The sequence below is a fragment of the Orcinus orca genome, chromosome 13 (assembly GCF_937001465.1).
Source record: "Orcinus orca chromosome 13, mOrcOrc1.1, whole genome shotgun sequence".
Classification (NCBI taxonomy): Eukaryota; Metazoa; Chordata; class Mammalia; order Artiodactyla; family Delphinidae; genus Orcinus; species Orcinus orca.
The window spans coordinates 7,321,952-7,347,341 of NC_064571.1; the positions used below are offsets into that span (position 1 = coordinate 7,321,952).

Sequence of the window (25,390 nt, forward strand, 5' to 3'; positions counted from 1 at the left end):
CGACAGTGACTGGGTGCTGCCTAAAGAATAATGGTCCCAGCATAGGACAAGAGCCATGTGCTGGGAACAGTGGTATCTTCTCTTTGGCAAGAGAATAAATATGTCTCAATGTTTGCTTTTGTGAAACTCCGCTGGGCTCATGTGTGCCATCTGTTCCTGAAAATAGGCAAACAGGCTTTAAAATGACTCCTAAAACCTAGTAAGAGATTATTTTAGTTCCATCTATATAGCTGAGTATCTTTAAAAAAAAAAAAAAGGAATAAACTTCTTCTAGCTTCTGGTTCATTTTTTATTTAAATAAAATGTTCTAACTTGAATATATATAAATTATCATTTATTCATTGATTTCAGGGTTAATTTCTATCATTTCTTTCTACTTACATTTGTCTTCATTGTTCTTTTTCCAGTTTCTTAAGATGCTAATTCATGATTATACAAAGTGAAATAATTTAAAAGCATCAACTGTTTGTTAAGAGACCACCAGGTAAGTCTTCACAAAGACAAAGATGCCCATTTTATTCATCATTCTTAGCGTGTGCTCTACTGACACAAGGTACAACTCAAAACAGCTTTGGAGGAAAAAATAAAATAACTTACTTTAAGAACTGGGATTTCATCTTCTTTATAAGCCACGAGGAGGGGTAAACCAGCCAATGTTTTTTCCAGGTCTTTTCCAAGAATCTTTACCCCCTGAGCTGCTTCTACTTCTTTATGCTTTTCATATTGGTTCTACAGAGATCAAAACATTTGTTATCACATTTATTTGAAAAGTGGTTAATGGTAGAAGACGATGTAAGACGATACTGTCATGACCTTGGGACAGGGCAAGATTTCTTTAAACTAGATACAAAAAGCAGTAAGTGCAAATGGAAGACTGATAAATTCAACATTAAAGTTAAATAATTCTGTTTCTCAAGCTACTACAGAATGAGTAAAAAGACAAGTCACAGAACAGAAGGTGCATACAAACCAGTAACATACTAGTAACTAGCTACCAGTGTAGAACGAAAACAATGTACTTTTGATTTTTATGAGAAACTTAGTTGGTAAACAAGGACTTTCACACATCTCTACTCTGATGGATGGTCCCTCCTGTATGAAGACACCTAAAATAAAACCAGTGAAGGGTGTGTGTTGTGTATTAAGCCAGGTGGCTCTTGAAGTGAGGAAACCACCTCAGTAGAATTTTTAAACACTGTGCAAGTCCACACGTGCCAACGCTTACCACCCTGACTTACCTTTACTCTTAACTCCTTCATAGGAGGAGGTAATAGGAGGCCTCGAATCTGAGTGACAATGGGCCCTTCTACTCCGGGAACAATAATTGTATCTCCTTCCTTCAAACGCCCGTTGATCAATATTACATCTATAGTGGTGCCCATTCCTGGGAGAGCCTTAACCTAAGAGACATTTATTGCAAAGGGAGTGAAATATAGGCTACAATGCACCATGTTGAGATTAAATCTAAATTAGTAGACATCCCCACCCAAGAACCCTATTTGGGGGTTGGTGGGGGGAGGAATAAACTGAAAAGCTGACAGTACCTCCATCACCTGTGCTCTCAGCTCTTCACAGTGTGCAAGTCTCTTATTCAACATGGTCTGAGTTAACTCGACAAGAAGGTAGATCAGACTTCCCATGCCATCACCAGTATGTGCAGAGGTAGGTACCAAGGACACAAAAGTGCGGGGATCTTTATTCTCATAAAACAAAGCTGCGTTCAACCCCTAGAGACATAAAAAGCAAAGTCATTCCCACAGGCCGAGTGGTGGAAGGAGGTCTCCAGAACAGAAATGACTAACTAGAAGCTGGATGAATAATGGCTCTTCATTCTGAAAAATCCTCAAAAACACTTAGATCATGTATATCCTGGAGGTATTAACCATATCGCAGAAAAGTAGTTTCTTTCCAAGTCAATTTGGTTTTTCAAAGTTAAACATTCAGACTACAAAGAGAGGTCTTGAAATAAAGATTTTAAAAGGAAAAGGGAGAAGGGAAAAGAATGAAAATGCTAATTGCCATTAATAGGGGAACAGAACCAGTATTAATGAAAATAGTGACTTAATTATAAAGACAATGTAAAAGAAGAAAAAATATTCTATGATATAGTCTCTTCGTAAAGAAGGGAAAGCTTTCTTACCTGCTGTGCAAATTCCACAATAATAGCCTTTGCTCGCTCCTCAAATTCATCTCTTGTATTCTTTTTCTGCTTCTTTAAAGTAGCAGCCACATCACAGTCGGGGCTCTTTTTCCAATCATACAACCTATCAATCTGGAAAAGTATTTTTCGTAAGAAACATCTCTAAAGCATTCACAACACTCAGGAAGTTAATTAAGGTTAATTTAAAAGCTCCAGAAAATTCCAAATGCATATCACACATATCTGGAAGAGTATTACTTTCATTGCACCAAAAGCCCCTCAGTCTGCTCAACCGCACCCCCTCTTAAATGTGAAGTGCCACACTGCCTACCAGCCTCCAGCCAGTTCATGGGAGGCTGCCATTTCCTGCAAAAGATGAAAAACTAGAATTATCCTGGGAACATTAACATATGTTGGAATTCCAAAATGGTTATGTTAAGTAGTATGCAGGAAAAAGGATTAATTACAGCCAAGTACCATCACCAGGAAAATGACATGAAAAATATAGAAAATAATCTATTTTCCTTCACTTTTCAAAAGATGATAAATGGGTATAAAGAAGATTATTTAAGAGTAAAACAAAAAGGCATAATATATTGGCTCATTCTAGGGTGATAATATAAAAAAGCAGACCAATCTGATTGCTATCAAAAAGGAAAATCAGTAAGTAGAAACAGACCCAGAAATGACAATGATGTTATATAATTAGCATACAAGGGCCTTAAAATAGTTATTATAAATATATTCAATGACTTTAAAGGAAAAACATGTAACTTGTAGAGCTAAAAAAAAAATATATATATATATATAATATGAAATGAAAAAAAATAAATCACTGGATGAGCTGAAGCAAATTACATATTGCCAAAGATCAGCAACCTTGAAGATAAAGCAAATAAAAACTATCCCAACCAAAGTAGGTAGAGAAAAAAGGATGGAGAAAAGAAAAATCTTCAGTCACTATGAGACAATATTAAGAGGAGTAAAGTCCTAGAATTCTATCAAACACTTAAACAAGGAAAGAGTAAGAAAAGAGAGCAGAAAAATAACTGCACAAGTAATGACCAAGAACTTTCTAAGAAAGTCAAACTCAAGTGGGATAAATATAAAGAAAACTATTATATAATCTCACTGACAAAACTCTTAAAGAAAAAGTCTTTTTAAAAGCAATCAAAAAATCCCACATTACATACTGGGGAACAAAGAATGAGTAGAGATAGAAGCCAGAAAATGAAGATGATGAAGGAAAAAAATATTTTTTAAACCTAGAATTCTATATCAAGTAAAACTATTCAGAAAATATTTTGACCTAAATGATAAATAAAAACACAGTATGTCTAAGCAGTGCTTTTAAGCATACCTTTAAATGCTTACATTAGAAAAGAAAAAAATATCTGAAATCAAATCATCTAAGCTTCCATCTTAAGAAACTGGTAAAAGAACAATGAAGACAAATGTAAGTAGAAAGAAATGATAGAAATTAACCCTGAAATCAATGAAATACAAAACAAACTAGAGAATATCAATAAAACCAAAAGCTGGTTCTTTGAAAGACACAAATTTCTACACAAATTTCTATACTGACAAAAGTAAAAAGCCTAAATAACCTAAACTTAGCTTAAATTCCATGCTGATGGTGCTTTACTAGTGAATCCTATCAAACACTTAAAGAATAATATCATTTCTACACAAACCCTTTCAGAAAACAGAGGAGGAAATACTTCTCAACTCATCTTAGGAGGCCATTACTCTAATAGCAAAACCAGACAAAAGATATTAAAAGAAATCTACATACCAAAATCACTCATGAAAATCTCCCCCCCAAAATTAGCAAATCAAACCCAGCAATATATGAAAAATATATCATGACCAAGTGGGATTTGTTCCAGTAACGCAAGGTTGGTTTAACATTTAAAAAATCAATAGTAAAGAACAAATGGTGCTGGAACAACTGGACGTCCACAGGCAAAACACTGAATACAGACACAGACCTTACACCCTTCACAAAAAAATTAACTCAGAATCGATCACCTAAGTGTAAAACACCAAACTCTAAAACTCTTAGAAGATAACAGGAGAAAACCCAGATGACCTTGGCCACAGTGATGACTACGGAGATACAACACCAAAGGCATGATCCATGAAAGAACTGATGAGCTGGACTTAATTAAAATTAAAAACTTCTGTGAAAGAGAGTCAAGAGAGTGACATTACAAAGCACAGACTAGAAGAAAATATTGGCAAAAAACCACATCTGGATAAAGGAATGGTATGTAAAGTATACAAATAACTCTCAAAATTCAACAGTAAGTAAACTAAGAATCCAATTTGAAAATGGGCCAAAATACTTAACAAAAAACACCTCACCAAAAAAGATATAAAGATGGCAAATACATACATGAAAAGATGTTTCGCACCTTTTGTCACCAGGAAGATACGAATTAAAACAAGATACCACTACACACCTATCAGAATGGCCAAAATCCTAAAGCACTTACAATAGCAAATGCTGGTGAGGATGTGGAGTGACGGGAACCCTCATTCACGACCGGAGGAAATACAACATGGTGCAGCCACTTTGGAAGACAGTTTGGCAGTTTCTTACAAAACTAAACATTCTTACCATACGGCCCAGCCATCGTGCTCGTTATTTACCCAGGAGTTGAAAACTTATGTGCACACAAAAGTCTACAGCAGCTTTATTCATAATTGTCAAGACTTGGAAACAACTAAGACGTCCTTCAGTGGGTGAATGGATAAACAAACAGGTTCATCTAGACAATGGGATTATCATTCAGTGCTAAAAGAAATGAACTATCAAGCCACAAAAAGACACGGAAGAAACTTTAATCCATATTACTAAGTGAAAAGATAATCTGAAAAGGCTACATACACACTGTAGGATTCCAGCTACATGACTACTCTGGAAAGGGCAAAACTATGGAGACAGTAGAAACATCAGTGGTTGCCAGTGGGTGGGAGGTGGGCGGATGAATAGGCAGAGCACAGAGGATTTTTAGGGCAGTGAAAAGGCTGTATAATTCTATAATGGTGGATACATATTATGATACATTTGTCCAAACCCACAGGATGCACCACACCAACAGTAAATTCTAAGGTAAACTACGGGTTCATCAATTGTAGCAAATGTACCACTTGGGTGGGTATATTGATAATGGGAAAAGCTATGAGTGTGGGGGCGCGGGGGATATATCAGAAATCTCTGTACTTTCCCCTTAATTTCTCTGTGAATTTAAACCTGCTCTAAAAAGTGACATGTTTTTTAAATAGCAACAAACTTCTCACACCCTCAACAACATGGATGAAGTCACAGAAGCATAATGTTAAATGTAAAAAGCCAGACACAAAAGAACATATTCTGTCAAATTTGATTTACATGAAGTTCAAGAAACAGGCAAAACTAACCCATGGGCACAAAATTTGGAACAGTGGTTGCTATGAGGGGCTGGGGATTGACTGGAATGGGGCATATTGGTACTTCTCGGGTGATGCAAAGTCTGATGTCTTAATTTGGGCTGTGTAACAAGGATGTATATACATTTAACAAAACTCAATTTCACACTTAAGTTCTGTGCATTTCACTGTATATAAATTTTACCTCAATTTTAAAAATAAGGATATAGCAAATTTACAGAAAGCATAAAAATATTTATGTCACAGCTTTTCCACCTGGTAATAATAATTAACCTGTTTTGAACCCTTACTTTGATCAGATACTAGTCTTAACACTTGACATGTTTTATCGCCTCTAATTCTTACAAAAATCCAGTAATGCTCTGTTTTGCAGGCAAAAAGGGGCTAATTAAGGACCCTCTTTATACAGTTTGAAGTGCCAAAGCCAGGATATGAACCCAAGATTCAAACCCTGGAAGCCAAGCTCTTAACCACTGTCCCACTCTGCTAACTCAGAGCTCCTAGGATGTAGTTTCTCTGGAGACAATAACGAAACTAGAAAGAGCAAGTGACTAAGGTAGTGCCTGCAGAGGAAGAGCAGACTGAGATCCTGTTAGACTGTCATCTTCACTAGAAACGTTCTAGGAATGAAGAGCAAATGGAGATTTCCAAGATACAACGAAGACTGCAATCTTAGGGTCACCGTGCCTGCTTAATCCAGATTTGCCCACCACTGGCAAATCCACACTCAAGTCAGAGGTCAAAAGCATAGGCCTGTAGAGAACTCCTAAGGGAGGATGTGTCTGCGTTTGAACAAAGTAACTATAACTTTAGAAAATAAATGAAGATTTGAAAATGACCTTCATAAATTAGAGAAACTGGATTAAACACAAACAGTTAAACTCCTAGAAGAAAACAAAACTAACAAAATGAAGTGGAAGGAAATGGTCTACTAGGTGTGTACACTGTATAATAAAAGACTCGGAAACTTATAAGCTCAAACTGAATTAAAGCAACCCATGAAATCTTCTCTCTCCAAAGTTAATACAGTAGTTGGAAGTAATACATGCCAAGTGCCCATTACCTACTAGGCACTCAGTAAATTCTTGTTATTGCTATTTAACAGGATTCATGACTTAGAAAAGAGAGAAAACAACCCTATCTCTGCAACTGGTACAGATCAGAGCTTAATGAGAATTGTCATCTCTCCTTTAAAAAAAAGTGACAAACTTAGAAAGGGTTCAGTTTACAAAGGTCTTCTAGTGAAGCTGTGGCTGGGAAGAAGGCTTAGTAGTCAGTCTCCTCTAGATTTGTCCAAACCCACAGAGTATACAACACCAAGAGTGAACCCCAATGAAAACGATGAACTCTGGGTGATAATGATGTGTCCAAAGGAGGTTCATCAGTTGTAACAAATGCACCTCTTTGGTGGAGGACACTGGGAACGGAGGGGGTTGTGCGTGTGTGAAGACAGGGGTATACCGGAAATCTGTACCTTCCCCTCAGTTTTGCTGTGAACCTTAAAGTGCTCTAAAAACAATAAAGTCCTGATAACAAAAAGTAAAGCCCCTCACCCCCACAGCAACAGCAATTCAGGCTGTTACCGAATAAAGGAGAAAAACCACATAAGCATATCAAGAGATGCAGAATGAGCATCTGACAAAAATCAACAACCATTCCAGACTTAAAAGAAAAAACAATACTAAGCAACCTAGGAATAGAAGGGAAATTCCTCAGTTTAATAAAGTGCATTTACATCTGACATTATACTTAATGGTAAGTATGGAGAAGAAACAAGGATGTCTGTCACCACTTTTATTCGACATTGTTCTAGAAGGTCTAGTTAGTGCAATAAGGAAGAAAAACATTTATAAATTGATAAATTGATAAAGGATACAGATAAGGGAAAAAGTGTAACAGTTTTTATTTGCAGATAACATAATCACGTATATAGAAACTCCCACCCGAGCTACAAAAGCTACTAGGCCTAATCAGTGAATTTAAAAGGTCACAAGATAATAAAACTGGAGCATATTGTCAAGACAAAGTAAAGTAAAGTAAATGTAGAGACAGACATCATGTTCACTGATTGGAAGGCTCAATTTTGTTAAAATGTCCATTCTCCCAGAATTTATCTACAAATACAACCCCAATAAAAATCCCGGAGGGAAGAAACTAACAAGCTGATTCTAAACTTTATATGGAAATTCAAGGACCCTGAAATAACCAAAACAATTTTGAAAAATAAAAAGTTGAAGAACTTAACCACCACCTGCTTTCATGACGTTATTATGAACCTGCAATAATCAAGACAGGGTAGCAGTGGCACAAGGACAGACATATAGGTCAATGGAAGAGAAGAGAAATACTAAGAACAAACATGTACCTACATGGTCAATTAATTTTCAACAAAGACTGCAAAGTAATTCAATGGGGAAAAGAATAATCTTTTCACAAGGGGTTTTTGAAGTAGATATACATTTGGAAAAAAGTTAACCTTGACCCTACCTTACACCATGCACAAAACTAACTTAAAAACATCATAGATCTAAATGCTGAGTATCTAGAAACACTGGAGAAATTTTTCATGAACTTGGGGTGGGAAAAGATTACTTATATAGAACACAAGTGACAAATTATAAAAAAAAAAAATTTCTCATAAATTGATTTTGCTAAAATTAGAAGTTTCTGCTGCTCTTCCAAAAACCTCATTAAGAAAATGAAAAACTAAGTCCTTGACTATAAGAATATATCTGCAATACACATAACTGACAAAGGACTTCTATTGACAATATAAAGAACTCTTAAAACTGAATTAAGACAACTAACAATCGAATAAAAATGAGCAAAGGATTTTGAATAGATACTTCAGAGAGACAGAGATGGAACAAGTACATGAAAAGATGTTTGATGCCATTAGTCATCATGGGAATGCAAATGAAACCAGTATACTTTGGCACTACACACTCATTAGAATGGCTACAGGTAGGGTTAAGTGTTGGCAATAATGTGCAGAAACTGGAACTCTTCCAAATTGTGGGTTAAAAAATGTAAAATGGTACAATCTCTTTGGGAAAATGTGTCATTTTCTCATAAAGTTGAACATATACCTACCATATGACCCAGCAATTCTATTCCTAAATATTTACTAAAAGTAAAGGAAAATAAACGTCTACACAAAGACTTGTGTAAAAATGTTTATAGCTGCTTCACTAATAACCTAAAATTGTAATCAATCCAAGAATCCTTCAACAGGTAAATGGATCAAGTGTTAAGATGTATTAGCCAGATGATGAAATATCACTGAATAATAAAAAGAAACAACCTATGACCTATGCAACAACACGGATAAATTTATATTAACATGAGTAGTGAAAAATGCCAGACTCAAAAGATTATACACTGTATAATTCCATTAATATGAAATTATAAAACAGGCAAAACTAGTCTATGGCAGCAGAAAGAAGGCTGGTGTGTTTCGGGGTGCAGAAGGGGCACACTGACTGTAAAAGAACATGAGGGAACATTCTGGGAATATGGAGGTAAGTCTATATTCTGAATGACGGTGGTTAAATGTGCGTATAATTTTGTCAACATACATTGAACTGTACACTTAGCGTTAAGTGCATTTTCTTACATGAAAGTTATACAACATTTTTTTAACCACAAAAAAATAAGAAGCATATTTTCACAACTTAATTTTTCAGAAGGAGAGTTTACCTTATTGAGTGCAACAATGAAGGGACATTTTTTAGATTTCAAAAGGTTGATAGATTCAATTGTCTGGGGCTCCAAACCGTGCATAATATCAACAACTAAAATGGCAATATCACAAAGAGAGCTTCCTCTGTTTCTCAGATTACTGTTGGAAAAGAAAAAGATGTATGAATAGAAATCTTGCAATTAATACTTTTATTTTAAAAACTTAAAATTTTAATTTCTTTGTAAAACCTAAACAAAAAAGAACAAAATGAAGTACATGCATTAAATTCAAGTGCCATTAGCCCTTAACTTGCCAAATGCTTATCTGACAGTGAATTGACATCAGTTGGAATGACTTAGTTCCAGAAGTTACTCCATTATTTCTGCCAATTTTACTGACCAAGTTTTTTGCGCTAAGGAACATAGCCAAGAGGTAACAGGACAAAATTCCACCTGTAATGGGTTTCATAGGAGATAGACCAGGTATGTATTAGGATTTGCTCTTTCAAAGTGGAAAAGACTTCTCTCTACAAAAAACAAGTATCCAAATAAAGTACTACTAAATCAGTGAGGCACAGATGAGGATTGGCAGTTACAGGGAGCACAGACCTCAAAACAGTACCCCAAGACTAGCGACTAGTTAGAACTCCTCACTCACTGAACTTTGAGACTTAATGGTTTCAAGCAGTTTGCCTGATGACAAAAGACACAAATCATTCTTACCTGAAAGACTCATGCCCCGGAGTGTCAATAATCAGCATTCCTGGAATCCGTAAATTCTCTCTATTAAACTAGAAAAGGTGGGGGAAAGTGGAGAGCTTAACAAAGCCAAAACAATGAAAGCTTCTTTACAAAACAATTATTCTGCCATGAAAACTTCAACATCACTTCCTTTTCCAAATGAACTGTTTTAAAACTGTTTCAACCAGCAAAGCACAACAGTTAATGTTTTCATTAATATAAAAAGGAATTTTTCAGAAAAAAAACTGAAATGAGAAAATATTCCCCTTGTTAAAGTTATATAACTGATGTAGTCTAAATCTGAACAGATTATTAGTAAGTGACATAGTAAGTGACAAATGACAGAGTAGTCATCCGAGAGTGATTATTTATAAAAAGCTGACACAGAAGAAGAGGTTCTCCGTATCTGGAAAATGTATCCGGTCCAATTTTAAAGCAATTCTAAACTCTGAAAAATATCTCAAAGCATGTTTTAAAGAAAATTTACCACATCAACTTAAAATATTAAAGAATAAGTTCATACCCTGCTTTATTCAAATACTATCCTCAACACTTGATTTTCTGGACAAAAGCACACAAATGAATGGAAACAACATTACAACAAGGCAGATATGGACGTCCTCCTTTAATCTAAAGAGTAGCACTGACCAACAAATCTCTCTCACACATACACACACAAAACTTTTTTCTTTGCTTATCTATACTTTTGTCAATCTTCAAATGATTTTCCAAAATCTTATCCAGGGATCTAGGTCAAAATGATTCAAATGCAAAACATTTCAATTTTGCATTCTGGTGGTCTTAGATCAAAATTCACCATAATTATCTCCACTTCGCTGTCTGGAATACAAACAATATAATGACAATTGCCATATAAAGGTTATCCTGAGAACTTTCATACAGGCCTAATAAAAATCATGCTTTTTAACTATGTGCTAAAATAACACCAGAGTTAGAGTCTGGAAACTGGTGGAATAAGCTGTTATAAACTCCCCAGTGACTAGCACAGAAAAGTAACAGATAGAAACAACCAAAATAAAATTTAAATTACAAATTCAGAAAACTGTAATTCAAGAAAACTGTCTTAAAATAAAGATTTTAAACTACATACTGAAATGGAACACCATGTAACTGGAAAACTGACCCAGAACAACCAAAAGCAAGATGCAAAAAGACTACATAACTTTATACGAGGATGAAAACCAGCTTGTAATCAAACTTGCAATGCTTTATGTCAGAAGAAATTGGAGTAACAGTCAAGATACTTAAGGAAAGAAAATGTGAACCAAAGATTTTACATGTAGCCAACTAACTTTCCAGGATGAAGGCCACAAAGTAACTCTTAAATATTTAAAAAACTCAAGTAATATTATTCCCATTACTCCTTCTTCAGCAATCTACCAGAAAACAAGCTGCATAAAACAATTTCAAACACACAAAACAAAAACTGAGTGATAAGCTCACAGACCCTTTCTATACACAGAACTGAGACTAAATAAGGAATGAAGAGAGATACCAGCATGTAATAATGTGCTATGTGTTACATCAGACAGCACGATGTAACCAAACACAAATAAGACTACTAGAACCTGTATCAAAAAGACTCAGAAGCCAATCACTGGGCAAAGATGGAACTATCTCAGCACAACAATAACTGAAATGGATTAAAACACGGTAAATAGGGACTTCCCTGGTTGGGCAGTGGTTAAGAATCCGCCTGCCAATGCAGGGAGCACAGGTTCAAGCCCTGGTCCAGGAAGATCCCACAAGCCGTGGAGCAACTAAGCCTGTGCACCACAACTACTGAGCCTGTGCTCTAGAGCCCGCGAGCCACAACTACTGAGCCCGTGCTCCGCAACAAGAGAAGCCACCGCAATGAGAAGCCCATGCACCACAACGAAGAGTAGCCCCCGGCTCGCTGCAACTAGAGAAAGCCCGTGAGTAGCAATGAAGACCCAACAGCCAAAAATAAAAAAAAATAAAAAGGTAAGAAAAAACACAGTAAATATGTTGAAATCCATGAGTTTATAATAATATAATAGCAAACCAAACCAATCACTCTTTATTTTAAGAGCTGGTTAATAAAGGTGAAGGATCAGGCATTTATTCTGCCTTTCCTCCACATCCCATCACTCAATGACCAAATAGTAGATGAGGACTCTATAGAAGTAATCAGATGATGGGACTGGAATATCAACATTTAGAGATTACTTCACTTCATAATAGTGACTGCCTCTTGGAGCAGGAGGGAAGGAGGACTCCTACAACATTTAATGGTTTATGTCTTTAAAGATGGCGTGTGTTAATTATGAACGGTGAGCATATGGGTCTGTTATACTATTCTGTTCTTTTTTCTGTGTTTGAAATAATTTATACGTTAATTTTTGTCAGAGATTAAAACACATGAAATACAGTGTACTTACATTTTTAATCATCTTCGTTTGTTCATTAATAGCTTCAAGAGGAACATTGGTGGCACCAATCTGCTGCGTAATACCACCTGCCTCACCATCTTGTACATGCGTGTGACGGAGCTGGGATAAGATGGCAGATTCAGATTCAAATTTCAAAATGCAAAAAGAAGCAAAAGCAATAAGAAAACAGCAGCTTGTAAACAGAACTGCCCATGTGTGCTATGGTTTCTATTAGCTTTTTATAAGGTATCATTCACTTATTCAAAAAGTTATGTATCAATGCACACATTTTCTTACTTTATCTAGAATTTTTGTCTTCCCTGTGTCCACATGTCCAAGTACACAAATAACAGGAGCTCGTAGCTTCTCTGTATTTACGTTTTTACTATGTTCAAGTCTCCGTTTCTAGGAATAAAAAAAAAAACACAAAATTAAATACTATTTCAAACACTCAGTACCATCTTCCTTTAAATTATTTTGCCTTTGCAAGGGAATGCCACAACCTGCATACAGGTTTTGCTGCTTGTTTTGCTGCTTTAACTACATGTAACTGCATTTTACAATGTGAACTTTACAACCTTTGGACAAGGAGACACCTGTTTATAAGAGATTTCTGAGCAGCACTACTAATTATGAATAAGAATGGTGTAAAGTGTTGGCTCAAACTTTCTGAACACTTTTGCACATGGTTAATTTAATGGAATATAATGAATAGAAAAAGGAATGGATCATTTTGTCACACTTACTATATAGTACAACCTCTAACTTACGTGGAGGTTTACATAGAAAGAGGTATACACTAGCATTCCAACACTTTCATTAGAACTTAAGAATTGTTAAAAATTTTAAAGCAATATATTTCAAAGCTGTATCCAGTGTACAAATGCTATGTCTTTTCAATTAGGACATGGTTACTGCAAGCTTCAGCCTGACACATCCAAATGACACTTCCTACCTTCCTAAGTAACCACTAAGCATGAGAAAGCCTGTCCTTGAACTACAATGTATTTACTGTATCATTTATTTCTAAATACTTCAGCTTTCTGAGAACCAAACAAAACACAAGCTAGCAGTTCCTCTTTAAAATGACAGCCTTTGAAGTACAGTAAAGCTGGCATTCAAATGAAATAACACTTTTCACAAAAAGTCTGAAGCAATGTCATTTACAAAACTATCACTATTTTCCATCTAAAAAACCGTTTTTCTAAGAACTCTTTCATTTCTACCACGACACTGATTCTTTCTATAGAAACTGTAATGAAAAGACATTTTGGAATGTCAAAAGTGAGACGCAAGTATTTACTAGCGAAGAGTAGTACACAACAGCGTCACAACATGTACGACTCAAAAGCAAACGGGACCTTAGTTAGAACTTGATATGGTTGAAAACTGCCTTTCTCTCCCATACTTGATGAAATGCTGAAATTTTCTGGAGGGCAATGTAGTATATATAGACCGCGACTCAGAAATTCTACCTCTAAGTATTTGCTCTGAAGCAATGACAAGTATACAGAGATGTACAGGTGTACAACAGTTTGCTCACTGGAGTATTTATAATAGCAAGAATCAGTAACCACTTAATCTTTAGTGGAGGATTTCTTAATGAGTGTTTCCAAAACCCCAGGGCTGATACCTATCTGGTTGCATAGAATCATATAGGTATCCTATCCACAATGGAGAGTCTTACTTAGGAAGTCTGTGGTGAATGTCAGAAAATTATAGTATATAGCAAGGTTTCAGAACCATGAAGTGTGTTATGGACTGAACTGTATCTTTTCCAAATTTATACACTGAAGTCCAAACCCCCAATGTGACTTATTTGGAGATAAGGCCTTTAGGAGGTAATGGAAAGGTTAAATGAGGTCCTAAGGGTGGGGCCCTAATCCAATAGAGCTGGTGTCCTTATAAAAGAAAATCAAAAATCTTTCTCAGCACTTACAGGGGAAAGGCCATGTCAGGACTCAGTAATAAGGTAGTCACCTGCAAGTAAGGAAAAGAGTCCTCACCAGAAAACAGCCCTGCTAGCTCTTGAATCTTGAACTTCTATCCTCAAAAACTGTCAGAAAATAAATTTCTGTCATTTAAGCCTCCCAGTTTGCAGTATTTTTGCAGTATTTTGTTGTGGCAGCCCAAGCAGACGGATACAAAGTTAAATTAGGATCCTTCTATAAAATGGAAGACAATATGGAGCTGTTAAAAGGTGTTGTGAGGCAGGACTTCTTAAATGATGGAATGAGGAGGCTCAGCAAGTCCTCTCCCTAAAAAGAAAAGATAAAACTAGACAAAATTGTTGAAACAGCCACTTAAAGACTCTAGAAATTGGCCAACAGCATATAACAAATTGAGAAACATTTAATTCAAGAAAATCTACTGACCATCAATAAGAGCAACTGTGGAGTTTCAGACTGGAGTTGCTCCATCACACTCCTCTCACTCCCACAGCTCCATGGGGCAGAAGTGATATGAGAGAGGGACAGGGGATTTCACACTGTAGGGCACTGCCAAAACCAGGAGTGACCCCAATGGCAAACAAAGAGATAAAACTAAAATCACAACTAGACTAAGGCCTTGATACTGGTGAGACAAGAGATAACCAGGAAGATCAGTCAGACATTTAACAGGGAGGCTTGTGGAACAAGACTGACAAACCAGGCTTTGATAAGATACTACTAATCTCCGGTGGTCCAGAAGGCTGTGCCCCTTACAAGGTTGTCAGAAGAGACAAAGAGGTCCTTGGTCCTCTAACAAGAACTTAAAAAATGAAAACAAACAAAAACAAAGAAAACAAAACTGAGAAGAGGCATCAGCAGTTGCATACAATAGAAGCCAAAGACATAACAGAATTAGTCCACCTGATTCACTAGGCAAAAAAACCAAAAAACCCAAACTACCACATTTGTAGGAGCTAACAGAATTCAGAGTGGTCAACAGAAACTACCTCTGAGAGACCCAGATTTTGGACTTATCAGACAAAGACTCAAAAACAGGGAACCATGTTGAAAGAAAAGTGTGATGATGACTCATCAAAAGAGGACATCAATAAATAGAAAAAAAATTATAATTAAAAAAAATAACTTGAACATTTTGGAGTTAAAAAGTTCCGTAACAAATTTAAAAAGTCACTGAAGGGGCTCAACAGTAGCTATAACCTGGCAGAAGAAAGAATCAAAGAACTTAAAGATAGATTAATAGAAATTAAACCGGAATGAAGAAAAATGGACAGAACCCTGAGAGATCTGCAGGATACTCTCAAGTGCACCAGTGGAGTTCCAGAAGGAGAGGAGACAGAGAAATAGGCAGAAAGAATATCTGAAGAAATAATGGCAGAAAATGTTCAAAATTCGACAAAAAACATCAATCTACACATCTAAAAAACTCAATAAACTCCAAGTAGGATAAATACAAAAGATAGCCACACCAAGACACAACCTAGTTAAATTGTTAAGAGCCAAGATCAAAAAGAAAATCTTGACAGCAAGAGAAAAATCACTCCCTGTGTAGAAGGGAACCCAAATAAGAGTTAACAGCTTAATTTTAATCATAAGCAATGGAGGCCAGAGGCAATGCAGTAACATATTCAAAGGACTAAACAAGAGAAAAAAATTGTCATGCAAGAATTCCGCATGCAGCAATATTATCTTTAAAAATGAAGGTAAAATAAAGAATTCCCAGACTTAAAAAGACTAAGGAATTCACTGCTATAAGATTAGCATGATGAGAAATATCACAGAAAGTTTATCAGGGTGAAATGAAGTGACACCAGATGGTAACGAAAAGCCACATGAAGAAAAAAAGGGTGATGGTAAAAGATGATTATATAGGTAAATATAAAACACAGTAAAAATTACCTTTTTCTATTTTCTTCTCTTAAAGGCTGATTTAAAAGATAACTTCAAAAATAATTCTAAAGTTGTATGCTTGATCTTATAACAGATAAAGATGTAACAAATATAACAAAGATCAAAGGCAAGGCGAGGGAGGTACTGGAGCTATACTGTAGCAACAAAATGACACCAGCAGAAACTCAAATTCATAGGAAGAAATAAGGAATACTAGAAACGTTAATATTTAGGCTAATATTAAAGACTATCAATATATTTTTCTCCTTTCTTCTCTGAATTCCTTTAAAAGATGTAAGATCAAATAAGACATTAATAGCACCACTGTTTTATTGGGTTTGTAACATTTATAAACATAATATATGTAACAATAATACATAATATATGTAACAATAATAGCATAAAGGAAGAAGAAAGAAATAGATCTATATTGGAACAAAATCTTTTTTTAACTAGAATTAAGCTACTAATAATAGAAAATAATAAGTTAAGATACATATTGTAATGCCTAGAGTAACCATGAAGAAAATAACTTAAAAAAAGAGAAAGACCCAAGAGACATGCAATATGTAGAAAACAAATAGCAAAATGAGAGAAGAAAATTCCATCACATCTATGACAACTTTTTTCCATTTCCTTTTTCTTTTGCCCCACCAAGTGGCTTATGGGATGTTAGTCCCCCAACCAGGGATTTAACCCAGGCCCTCAGTAGTGAAAGTGCAGAGTCCTAACCACTGGACCAGTGGGGAATTCCCCATAACAACTTTAAATGTGAATCAATTAAATGCTCTTAAAGGCACATTGTGTGACTGGATAAAACAGCAAGATTAAAGCACATGCTGTCAGCAAGAGACACTTTAGAGTCAAAGACACAGACATAAACTGAAAGCATTAAGACTGAAAAAGACATACCATGCAAATGATAACTATAAGAGAGATTCATGGCTATGTTAATAATACACAAAAAATGTTATTAGAGACGAGAGACATATCTGTATCCTCAAGAAGATATAACAATTATAACCACATACAAACCTAACAGAGACCCAAAATATATAAAGAAAAAACTGAAAACATTGAGGGGAGAAATAAAATTCAACAATAAATTTGGGAACTTCAATAGCCCACTCTCAATAATGGATAGAAAAACTATACATAAAATGAGCAAATGTATACAAAATTTGAACAGAAGTATCAACAAAACTGACCTAACTAACACCAGACCCACCAACAGCATAATCCACATTCTTCCTAAGTACACAAGAAACATTCTCCAGAAGAGACCATATGCTAGAAGATAAAACAGGTCAATTACTTTAAAATGACAGAAACTATACAAAGTATGTTCTCTGACCACAATGGTCAGAATTTAGAATTAACAGAAGGAAAATAAGGAAAATCCACAAATATTTGTAAATTATAACAATACACTTCTAAATAATGCATGATCAAAGAAGAAATAGTAAAAGTGAGATTAGAAAATCTGAGTTGAATGAAAACCAAAAGTCAAAATTTGTGGGATGCAGCTAAAGCAGTACCTTAGAGGGGAAATCTGTAATTGTAAATGCCTATATGATGTGGAGAAGAAAAGAATGGTCTCAAATCAATTATCTAAGTTGTCACCTTAAGAAATTAGCAAAAGAGGAAACTAAACCCAAAGTAGAAAGAAAATAATAAAGAACAGAATAAAAAATCAACTAAAAAGAGAACAAACAAAAATAAAGAAAAATCAATGAAACCAAAAGTTGGTTTGAGATGCTCAAAAACATGGAAAACCTTTAGCCAGACAGACCAATTAAAAAAAAAAAAAAGAGGAGACAAAGATCACCAAAATTAGAATCAAGAGGAGACACCACTACTGACCTTACAGAAACTTAAAGGACTGTAAAAGGATGCTATGAACAACTTTATGCTCACAACTTAGATGAAAAACAATAATCAGAAACTCAAAAATTACTGATAATGACTCAAGATGCAAAAGAAAATGACAATACAATAAACTGAATTAGTAATTTTAAAATCCTCCCCCCCCAAAATGCTTTATTGATGAATCCCAACAAACATTCAAAACAGGAAATAATATAATCCTTCACAAACTCTTGCAGAAAGTAGAGAAGGATGGAACACTTCCCAACTAATCCTACAAGGTTAATATTAATCTGAAATCAAAGCCAGAGAAACACATCTCAAGATAAGAATGTTACTGATCCATATCCTCATAGGTATAGATCACAAATTCCTCAACAAAATATTACAAACGACATCCAGTACCATATAAAGAGAATTATATACCATGATCAAGTGGGATTTATTTCAGGAATGCAAGGTTGGTTGAATACCAATTAACATAATACATCATATATCAATACAAAAAGGGAAAAACCCATCTCAATAAATATACAAAAAGCATCTATCATCCACTCACCAACAGAAACTCACCACAAACTAGGAAAAAAAGGGAATTTCATCAAACTGACAAAGGACATCTGTGAAAAACCCACTGCTAATATCATAGTTAATGGTGAAAATCTGAACATTTTCCCCCCAAATACTGGGAACAAGGCAAGTATGTCTGTTCTTACCACTTCTATTCAACAATGTATTGGTCTAGCCAGGGAAATAGGGCAAAAAGAGAGAAATAAGCAGCAGTAAGTTTGGAAAGGAAGAATTAAATTGTCTTTGATAGATGACATGACACTGATTACAGAAAGTCCTAAGCAATCCATGAAAAATTACTGGAATAAAAAAATTTCAGTATAGTTGCAGGATACAAAATCAATCTATAAAATCAACTGCACCTTTATACTGACAATGGAAGATTAAATGAAGTGACTCCATTCACAAGAGCATCAAAAACAATAAATATACTTGGCAATAAATTTAACAAAAGAATCATAAATCCTATACTCTGAAAACTACAAAACACTGCTGGATGAAATTTTAAGAGATATAAATAAATGGAGAGACAGCCTATTTCCATGGATTGGAAGATTTAATATTAATAAGATGGTAATTCTCCACAAAATTGATCTACAGATCCAATGCAATCTCTATCAAAGTCTGAGTAGACTTTTTGCAGAAACTGCTGACCCTAAAATCTGTATGGAAAAGCACGTGACCTAGGATAGTCAAAACTATCTGGAAAAGCAAGAATAATGTTGGAAGACTTACATTTCCCAATTTCAAAACTTACCATAAAACTATAGTAATCAAAAACAGTATGGTACTGATGTAAGAACAGATATACAAATGAATGAAACAGAACTCAAAAGTCGAAAAATAAACTCTCACATTTCTGATCACTTGATTTGTCGAAAATGACAAGGCAACACAATGGGGGAAGAGTAGTCTTTTAAACAAATGATGCTGGTTAAATTCATTAAAAAATGATGTTAGTCCCTTACATCACACCATACAAAAAAATTATCTTAACATAGAGTTAAAGATACAAGAACAAAAAGTATAAATTTTTAAGAAGAAAACACAGGGCAAAATATTCATGATCTTGGGTTAGGCAAAGATTTCTTCAATACGACACCAAAGGCATGCTCTAGTAAAAGAAAAATTTAATAAACTGGATGTTAACAAAATTAAAAATTTATGCACTTCAAAAGAAACTTAAAAAATGAAAGGAACTCTTACAACTTAATAATAAAAAGACAAATTCCAAAATTTAAAAATGGACAAAAATTTGAATAGATGTTTCAACAATGAAGATTATAGGAATGGCCAATAAACATACAAAGAAATGCTCAACATCATGGAAATGCAAATTAAAAACTGCAATAAGATATACTACTTCACATCCTTTAGAACGGTTATAATGGAAAAGCAGACAGTAACAAGTATTAGTGAGGATGTAGAGAAACTAGAACCCTCAACTGATAAAAATTTTCAGTTGCAGAGCCACTCTGAAAAATAGTTTAGTAGTTTCTGAAAAAGTTAAACACAAATTTACCATATGATTCAGCAATTTCACTCCTAGGAACATATGCAAAAGAAATAAAAACATGTTTCCATGCAAAGATTCATATAAGAATGTTTATAACAGTACTATTCATAATAGCCAAAAAAGTGGAAAGTCAAATATCCTTCAACTGGTGAATGGACAGTAATAAAATGTGGTATATTTGTGCAACAAAACACTATTTGTCAGTAAAAAGGAACAAAGTACTAACAGAGCAACAACACAGATGAATAGGCTTAAGTGAAATAAGCCAGACACAAAAGACTACATATTATAGGATTGCATTTATAATGAAGTTTCCAGAGAAGACAGCTCTCTAGAGACAGAAAAACAGATTAGTAGTTGCATGGGGCTAGGAATGGGGAATGACTGCAAACTGGCACAAGGAATGTGTCTGGGGTGATGAAAATATTCTAAAGTTGAGTTGTGGTGATGGTTGCACAACTCTGTAAATTTACAAAATGTCACTGAATTGTACACTTAAGATGGGTCAATTTTATGGTACGTAAATCATATCTCAACCAAGCTGTTTAAAAACTGTTGAGCTAAAGAAGCCCATAGCATATTGTTATGTGGAAAAAAATATGCATCCACAAAATTTATTATCTAATTATTAATGAATTTTTTTTTTAACATGAGGCTGATAAACAGATTCATTAACAAGGGTAGTTCTTGTTATCTCACTGGGGAGTGAGATAATGGGGGAACTTTTACTTTCTGATTACACCCATTCTGTTTGTTTTTAAATCATCAAACACAGTACACAAACTGTCTCTCTTACACATAGGTATACAAGGGAGTTGGCCTGAGTAGGTGCTGTGGGGAAGAAGCAGAGACACGTGCAGGAGAAGGGAGGGGATCTAGTGGGTGGAGACCAGAGATACTGCTCAACATCCTAAAATGAAGAGGACAGTCCCCCGCAGCAGAGAATTATTCAGCCCAAAAATGTCAACGGTGCTGGGGTTGAGAAACCCCAGTTTACAATAATAGACTTTGTTAGTCCTTTAGAGATTCAGAAAATCTATTCCTATCTAGACTTTACAGAAGGAAAGGCAAATACTGATATATAGGTATTAAAACAAAAATTAAAAACTAGAATTACATATGAAGAGATTAAGAAAAGGAAAGCTAAGAACAGTTTTTAGCTTTAAAATAGTTTAGCATCCTCAAAGCAAACTAAAGTAGTTTTTAGTGTATTATTTATGCTAAGCTGACATAACTAAAGAAAACTTTCTCTTGAAGCCTAGTAGAAGTAGTAGTAGAAGTCTACCTCATTAAGTAGGCCAAACAGTAAGCCGGCTAGGTATGGGAACTTGACTAAATATTGATAGAAGCCTCATTAACCCACCAGATTTAAACAACTAAAGGGATCAGATGCCTCAGAATGACTAACCTAAATACATAAGGCAAAAACTCAACTAGAGGGCATAAGCTCAGAATACCTCTGTATACCGATAAACTGTCAAAGAGCACATTAAAATTTGGAGGAAAAAAGAAAAAAAAGATGAAGCAGTCACCATTCTGTCTTAGGTAAGAGTGAGGTCCTTGGGTTAGACCACTGTTAAAGACCTATTATGTCTCCACAAAAACCAGACAAAGATACCACTCCGAGACTGTATTTTTAAAAGTGCTCCTCAATAAAAGCCTTTAGTTGTATAGTTCTAATGTTCACAGAGGAGTGGGGAGGAAAGGAGGAAAGAGAAGAGGAAAAATAAATACCTCAATCCTCCGTTTTGCTTTGTCGTAAGCCCGTTCTTCTTTAGTTCGATCATCATCAGAGTCATACTCAGATTCCGAGCTCACTTCTTTACTTGGCTTTTTAACTAATGTTTTCCCCACATCCTTCTCATCTGACATCTTTTCATCTTCTTCATCGCCTTCACTGCCTTCACTGTCTCCTTCTTCTTCCTCTTCTTCTTCACTCTCTTCGTCATCCTCCTCCTCCTCCTCTTCCTCCTCTTCCTCTTCAGGGTTTTCTTTTACTTCTATATGCACCGTGTTTCCTACTTTCAGGAAAAGAGATTTTGAAATAAATGAAAGTTAACAATGAGATTTCTATCAAGATAGAGACCTTAAAGGGAAAATAATACTGAACATGTACTAAATAAGGGAGTAAAATTTTTTTTTTTTTTGGGGGGGGGGTATGCTGGCCTCTCACTGCTGTGGCCGCTCCCATTGTGAAGCACAGGCTCCGGACGCGCAGGCTCAGCGGCCATGGCTCACAGGCCCAGCCACTCCGTGGCACGTGGAATCTTCCTGGACCGGGGCACGAACCCGTGTCCCCTGCATCGGCAGGCGGACTCTCAACCACTGCTCCACCAGGGAAGCCCAGGGAGTAACATTTTAATACAGCATTAATTCCAAATTAATGTTTTCATACATCATAAATGCAAAGTGTTTGTCTACATTGCTACAATGAAGACTGCCACTTAACAGTAAAAACCCAATGCATTAACCATACTTCAGCTAATAAACAAGAAAAACATTACTAAGCTAGGATACAAGAGAGGACAGAAACCCAAGGAGGTGGACACGATGCCTAGTACTTTGTTCCCCCTGGGGTCATTTGCGGATCCTGGAGGAGGCAGCTGAAAAGCTATGCAGCTCTTAGTGGCCCCTCAAAGCTTAGGGGTCCAGGCATTGGGAGTTCAGGCCTACCAAGGATTTCCATGGGGCGAGGGAGATGGACACTGGGTAATACCCTTATTGTGGGGTGAAATCCTGAAAAACTGTACTGTAGCAGTAAGGATAAACGAGAAGTAAACAGGGCCTCCCCATTATTGGCATATCACCTCCAGATCCTCTAAATTCCACATGTGGAATAAGATGACTCTATATTGCTAGTTCACTCAGACTCCTGGTAGATGTACATATAAATTCTCTCTGGGGGAAGAAAACACCAACCTTGACATCAAATTATTTCTACAGTTGCAAACAATTGAGGAGAAAATTAATGAACCAGAACACAGATCAGAAGAAACAATCTACAATGAACCATGGAGACTCAATAGGTAAAAAATACAGAAAAGAGGAAAAGATACAGTGATAGAGTAAGAAGGTCTATCATAGGCTTAACTAATAACCCTGAGAAGAAACAGTGGCTCTTAACACTGCAAAACTAATAAAAACATATAGGCAGAATAAATAAAAACAAAACAAACCTAGCCACATCATAATAAAACTGATGAAAACGAAAGACACATGAAAAATTTAGGCTGGCAACCTGACTTTTAAACAGCAACAATAAAAGCCAAGACAAGGGACTAATATCTTCAAAGTATTAATAAAATTACGACTAAGAATTCCTCATTCAGTTTGTCACCTTCAAGAATGAAGATGAGATAAAGATATTTTCAGAAAAGCAAAAATGGAATGTCTCAGTAACAGATTCATACTGAAGGAAATTCTAAAAGGTATTCTTCAGGCTGGAAGAAATGATCCCAAATAAAGGTCAGAGGTGCAGGAAAAAAATGAAGCACAACAAAAGCTAAGAATGTGGGTAAACTTAAATATATACTGACTGCTTTTTAAAAAAAGCTATTATGGGGTTTAAAACAGAGAATTAAAATTAATGAGAACAATGGTATATAAATTGAGAATTGGTTAAATGTTGTTTATGTATTCTTTGGTCATTACATTGCCTGGAAAGAAGATAATAGTAGACAGTGATAGTTCAAAGATCCATGTTAGGCCCAGTCGGAGGGCCAAGGAGCACTGGTCCGGGTTGGGCAGAGCGGGGGAAGGCAGGGTGCAGCCGTTGTGCGGCGTAGTCCCCCAACCTGCTGCCAGCTCTGTAGCCTGTCAGGCCCCAGCACTGTCTGCTGATCTCGGGCTGGAGCCATGGGGGTGCTTGGGGGAGGTTTAACACTAAGGGTATTCCCTATCGTGGCTTTTAAAGGTCTTCCATTTTCTCAGATTGCTTTCTTTTCATCCCTCCGTGCTGTTCCCGCACCCCTGGCAAGGACCTACCTTTCAAGGTCCCCCTCAAGTGTGCCCCTCTAGAAGTCTTTTACAGCCCCTTCCTCACCCCTCATCCAACACACTTAGGTGTCTCCTTTGGGCCCCACAGAAATGTCTGCACACCACTGTTAGGGCTTCGCTCCTTCAACAACGAAACGTGTTTATTGGCGCCTGTTATTTGCCAGGCAGAGTTTTTAAATTTCTGCATTAGTTTCTGTCTCTCATCAGATTTGAGGGCAGGAGCCATCTTGTTATGGAATCCGTAGAGGGAGAGGGGATGAGGCAGGCTTTGGAATCAGGCCCAGGCGGCTCCAGATGCAGCTCCACCACTTAAGGACAGCTGCCCGCCCTCTCACAACTTTCCTAACCCCCTCAGCCCCTCTCAGCTTTTGTGAGGATTTAAAAGGCATCTATCAGGAAGCGGGGGGCGGGGGGGGGATTACATAGAGCAGTTGCCCACCCATCCATTTATTCTTGCACAGATCCTTGTTTGAGGTGTCTAATGTGCAAAGCACTGCCACAAGCATTGCAGGGAACAGAGAAATCAAGTCCTCATCTTCTAGTGGGGCTGATGTGAGAGGAGGAGATAAGGACTGGGAGGAGGAATACTGGGTGAGAGGATGGAGAGAAAGGGGGAAAAAAACAGATCCACGTGAAAACTCTCTAGAGTAACCACTAAAAGTAAGCAGAAAAGTACAAAACTTCCAAGCTCATGAAAGGAGAAAAAATTCAAATAATCCAAAAGATGGTTAGAAAGGAGAGAAAAAGAAAAAGAACAAGAAGAACTTAAGAAGAACTTAATAAGATGATAAATATATAATCAATATACTTTATTAACTCTATCAAATGTTAGATGTAATGGGCTAAGTACTCTAGGTAAAATATAAAAATTGACAAACTGGATTTAAAACCTCAACTATATGCTGTTTAAGGATATAGAAAGTGTAATAAAGACAGAAAAAGATCATGTAAATTAAAGCTGGCATAGCTATTAATATCAGATAAGGTAGACTTTAAGGCAAAAGACATCACTAGAAATAAAACGATAAAACAGTTATTTCATCAGAAAGATATAAGATTACATTCATCTAATAACATAGCACCAAAATATATAAAGCAAAAATTAATATAACTCATGGAGAAACAGACAATCTACAAGCACGATGGGAGATTTGAACACACAACTCTCAGTGAGAGAGAAAAAGCACACCAG

At 36.0% G+C, this 25,390-nt stretch overlaps 1 protein-coding gene across 8 annotated transcripts in view; it reads right to left on the minus strand.

Moving 5' to 3' along the window:
- EIF5B (eukaryotic translation initiation factor 5B) overlaps positions 1-25,390 on the minus strand; it is a 69,314-nt gene that overhangs the window by 6,442 nt on the left and 37,482 nt on the right. For 7 of the 8 annotated variants that reach the window (XM_033401794.2, XM_033401791.2, XM_033401789.2 and 4 more), the window contains 9 exons: positions 21,937-22,223; positions 12,709-12,816; positions 12,421-12,531; positions 9,980-10,047; positions 9,275-9,416; positions 2,141-2,272; positions 1,545-1,727; positions 1,239-1,400; positions 598-729 (listed from right to left, as the gene is read on the minus strand). In XM_033401794.2, coding sequence (XP_033257685.1) covers positions 598-729; positions 1,239-1,400; positions 1,545-1,727; positions 2,141-2,272; positions 9,275-9,416; positions 9,980-10,047; positions 12,421-12,531; positions 12,709-12,816; positions 21,937-22,223 — 1,325 coding nt within the window. The remainder of the gene's footprint in view (positions 1-597; positions 730-1,238; positions 1,401-1,544; positions 1,728-2,140; positions 2,273-9,274; positions 9,417-9,979; positions 10,048-12,420; positions 12,532-12,708; positions 12,817-21,936; positions 22,224-25,390) is intronic. The other variant, XM_033401790.2, reaches the window with a different exon arrangement.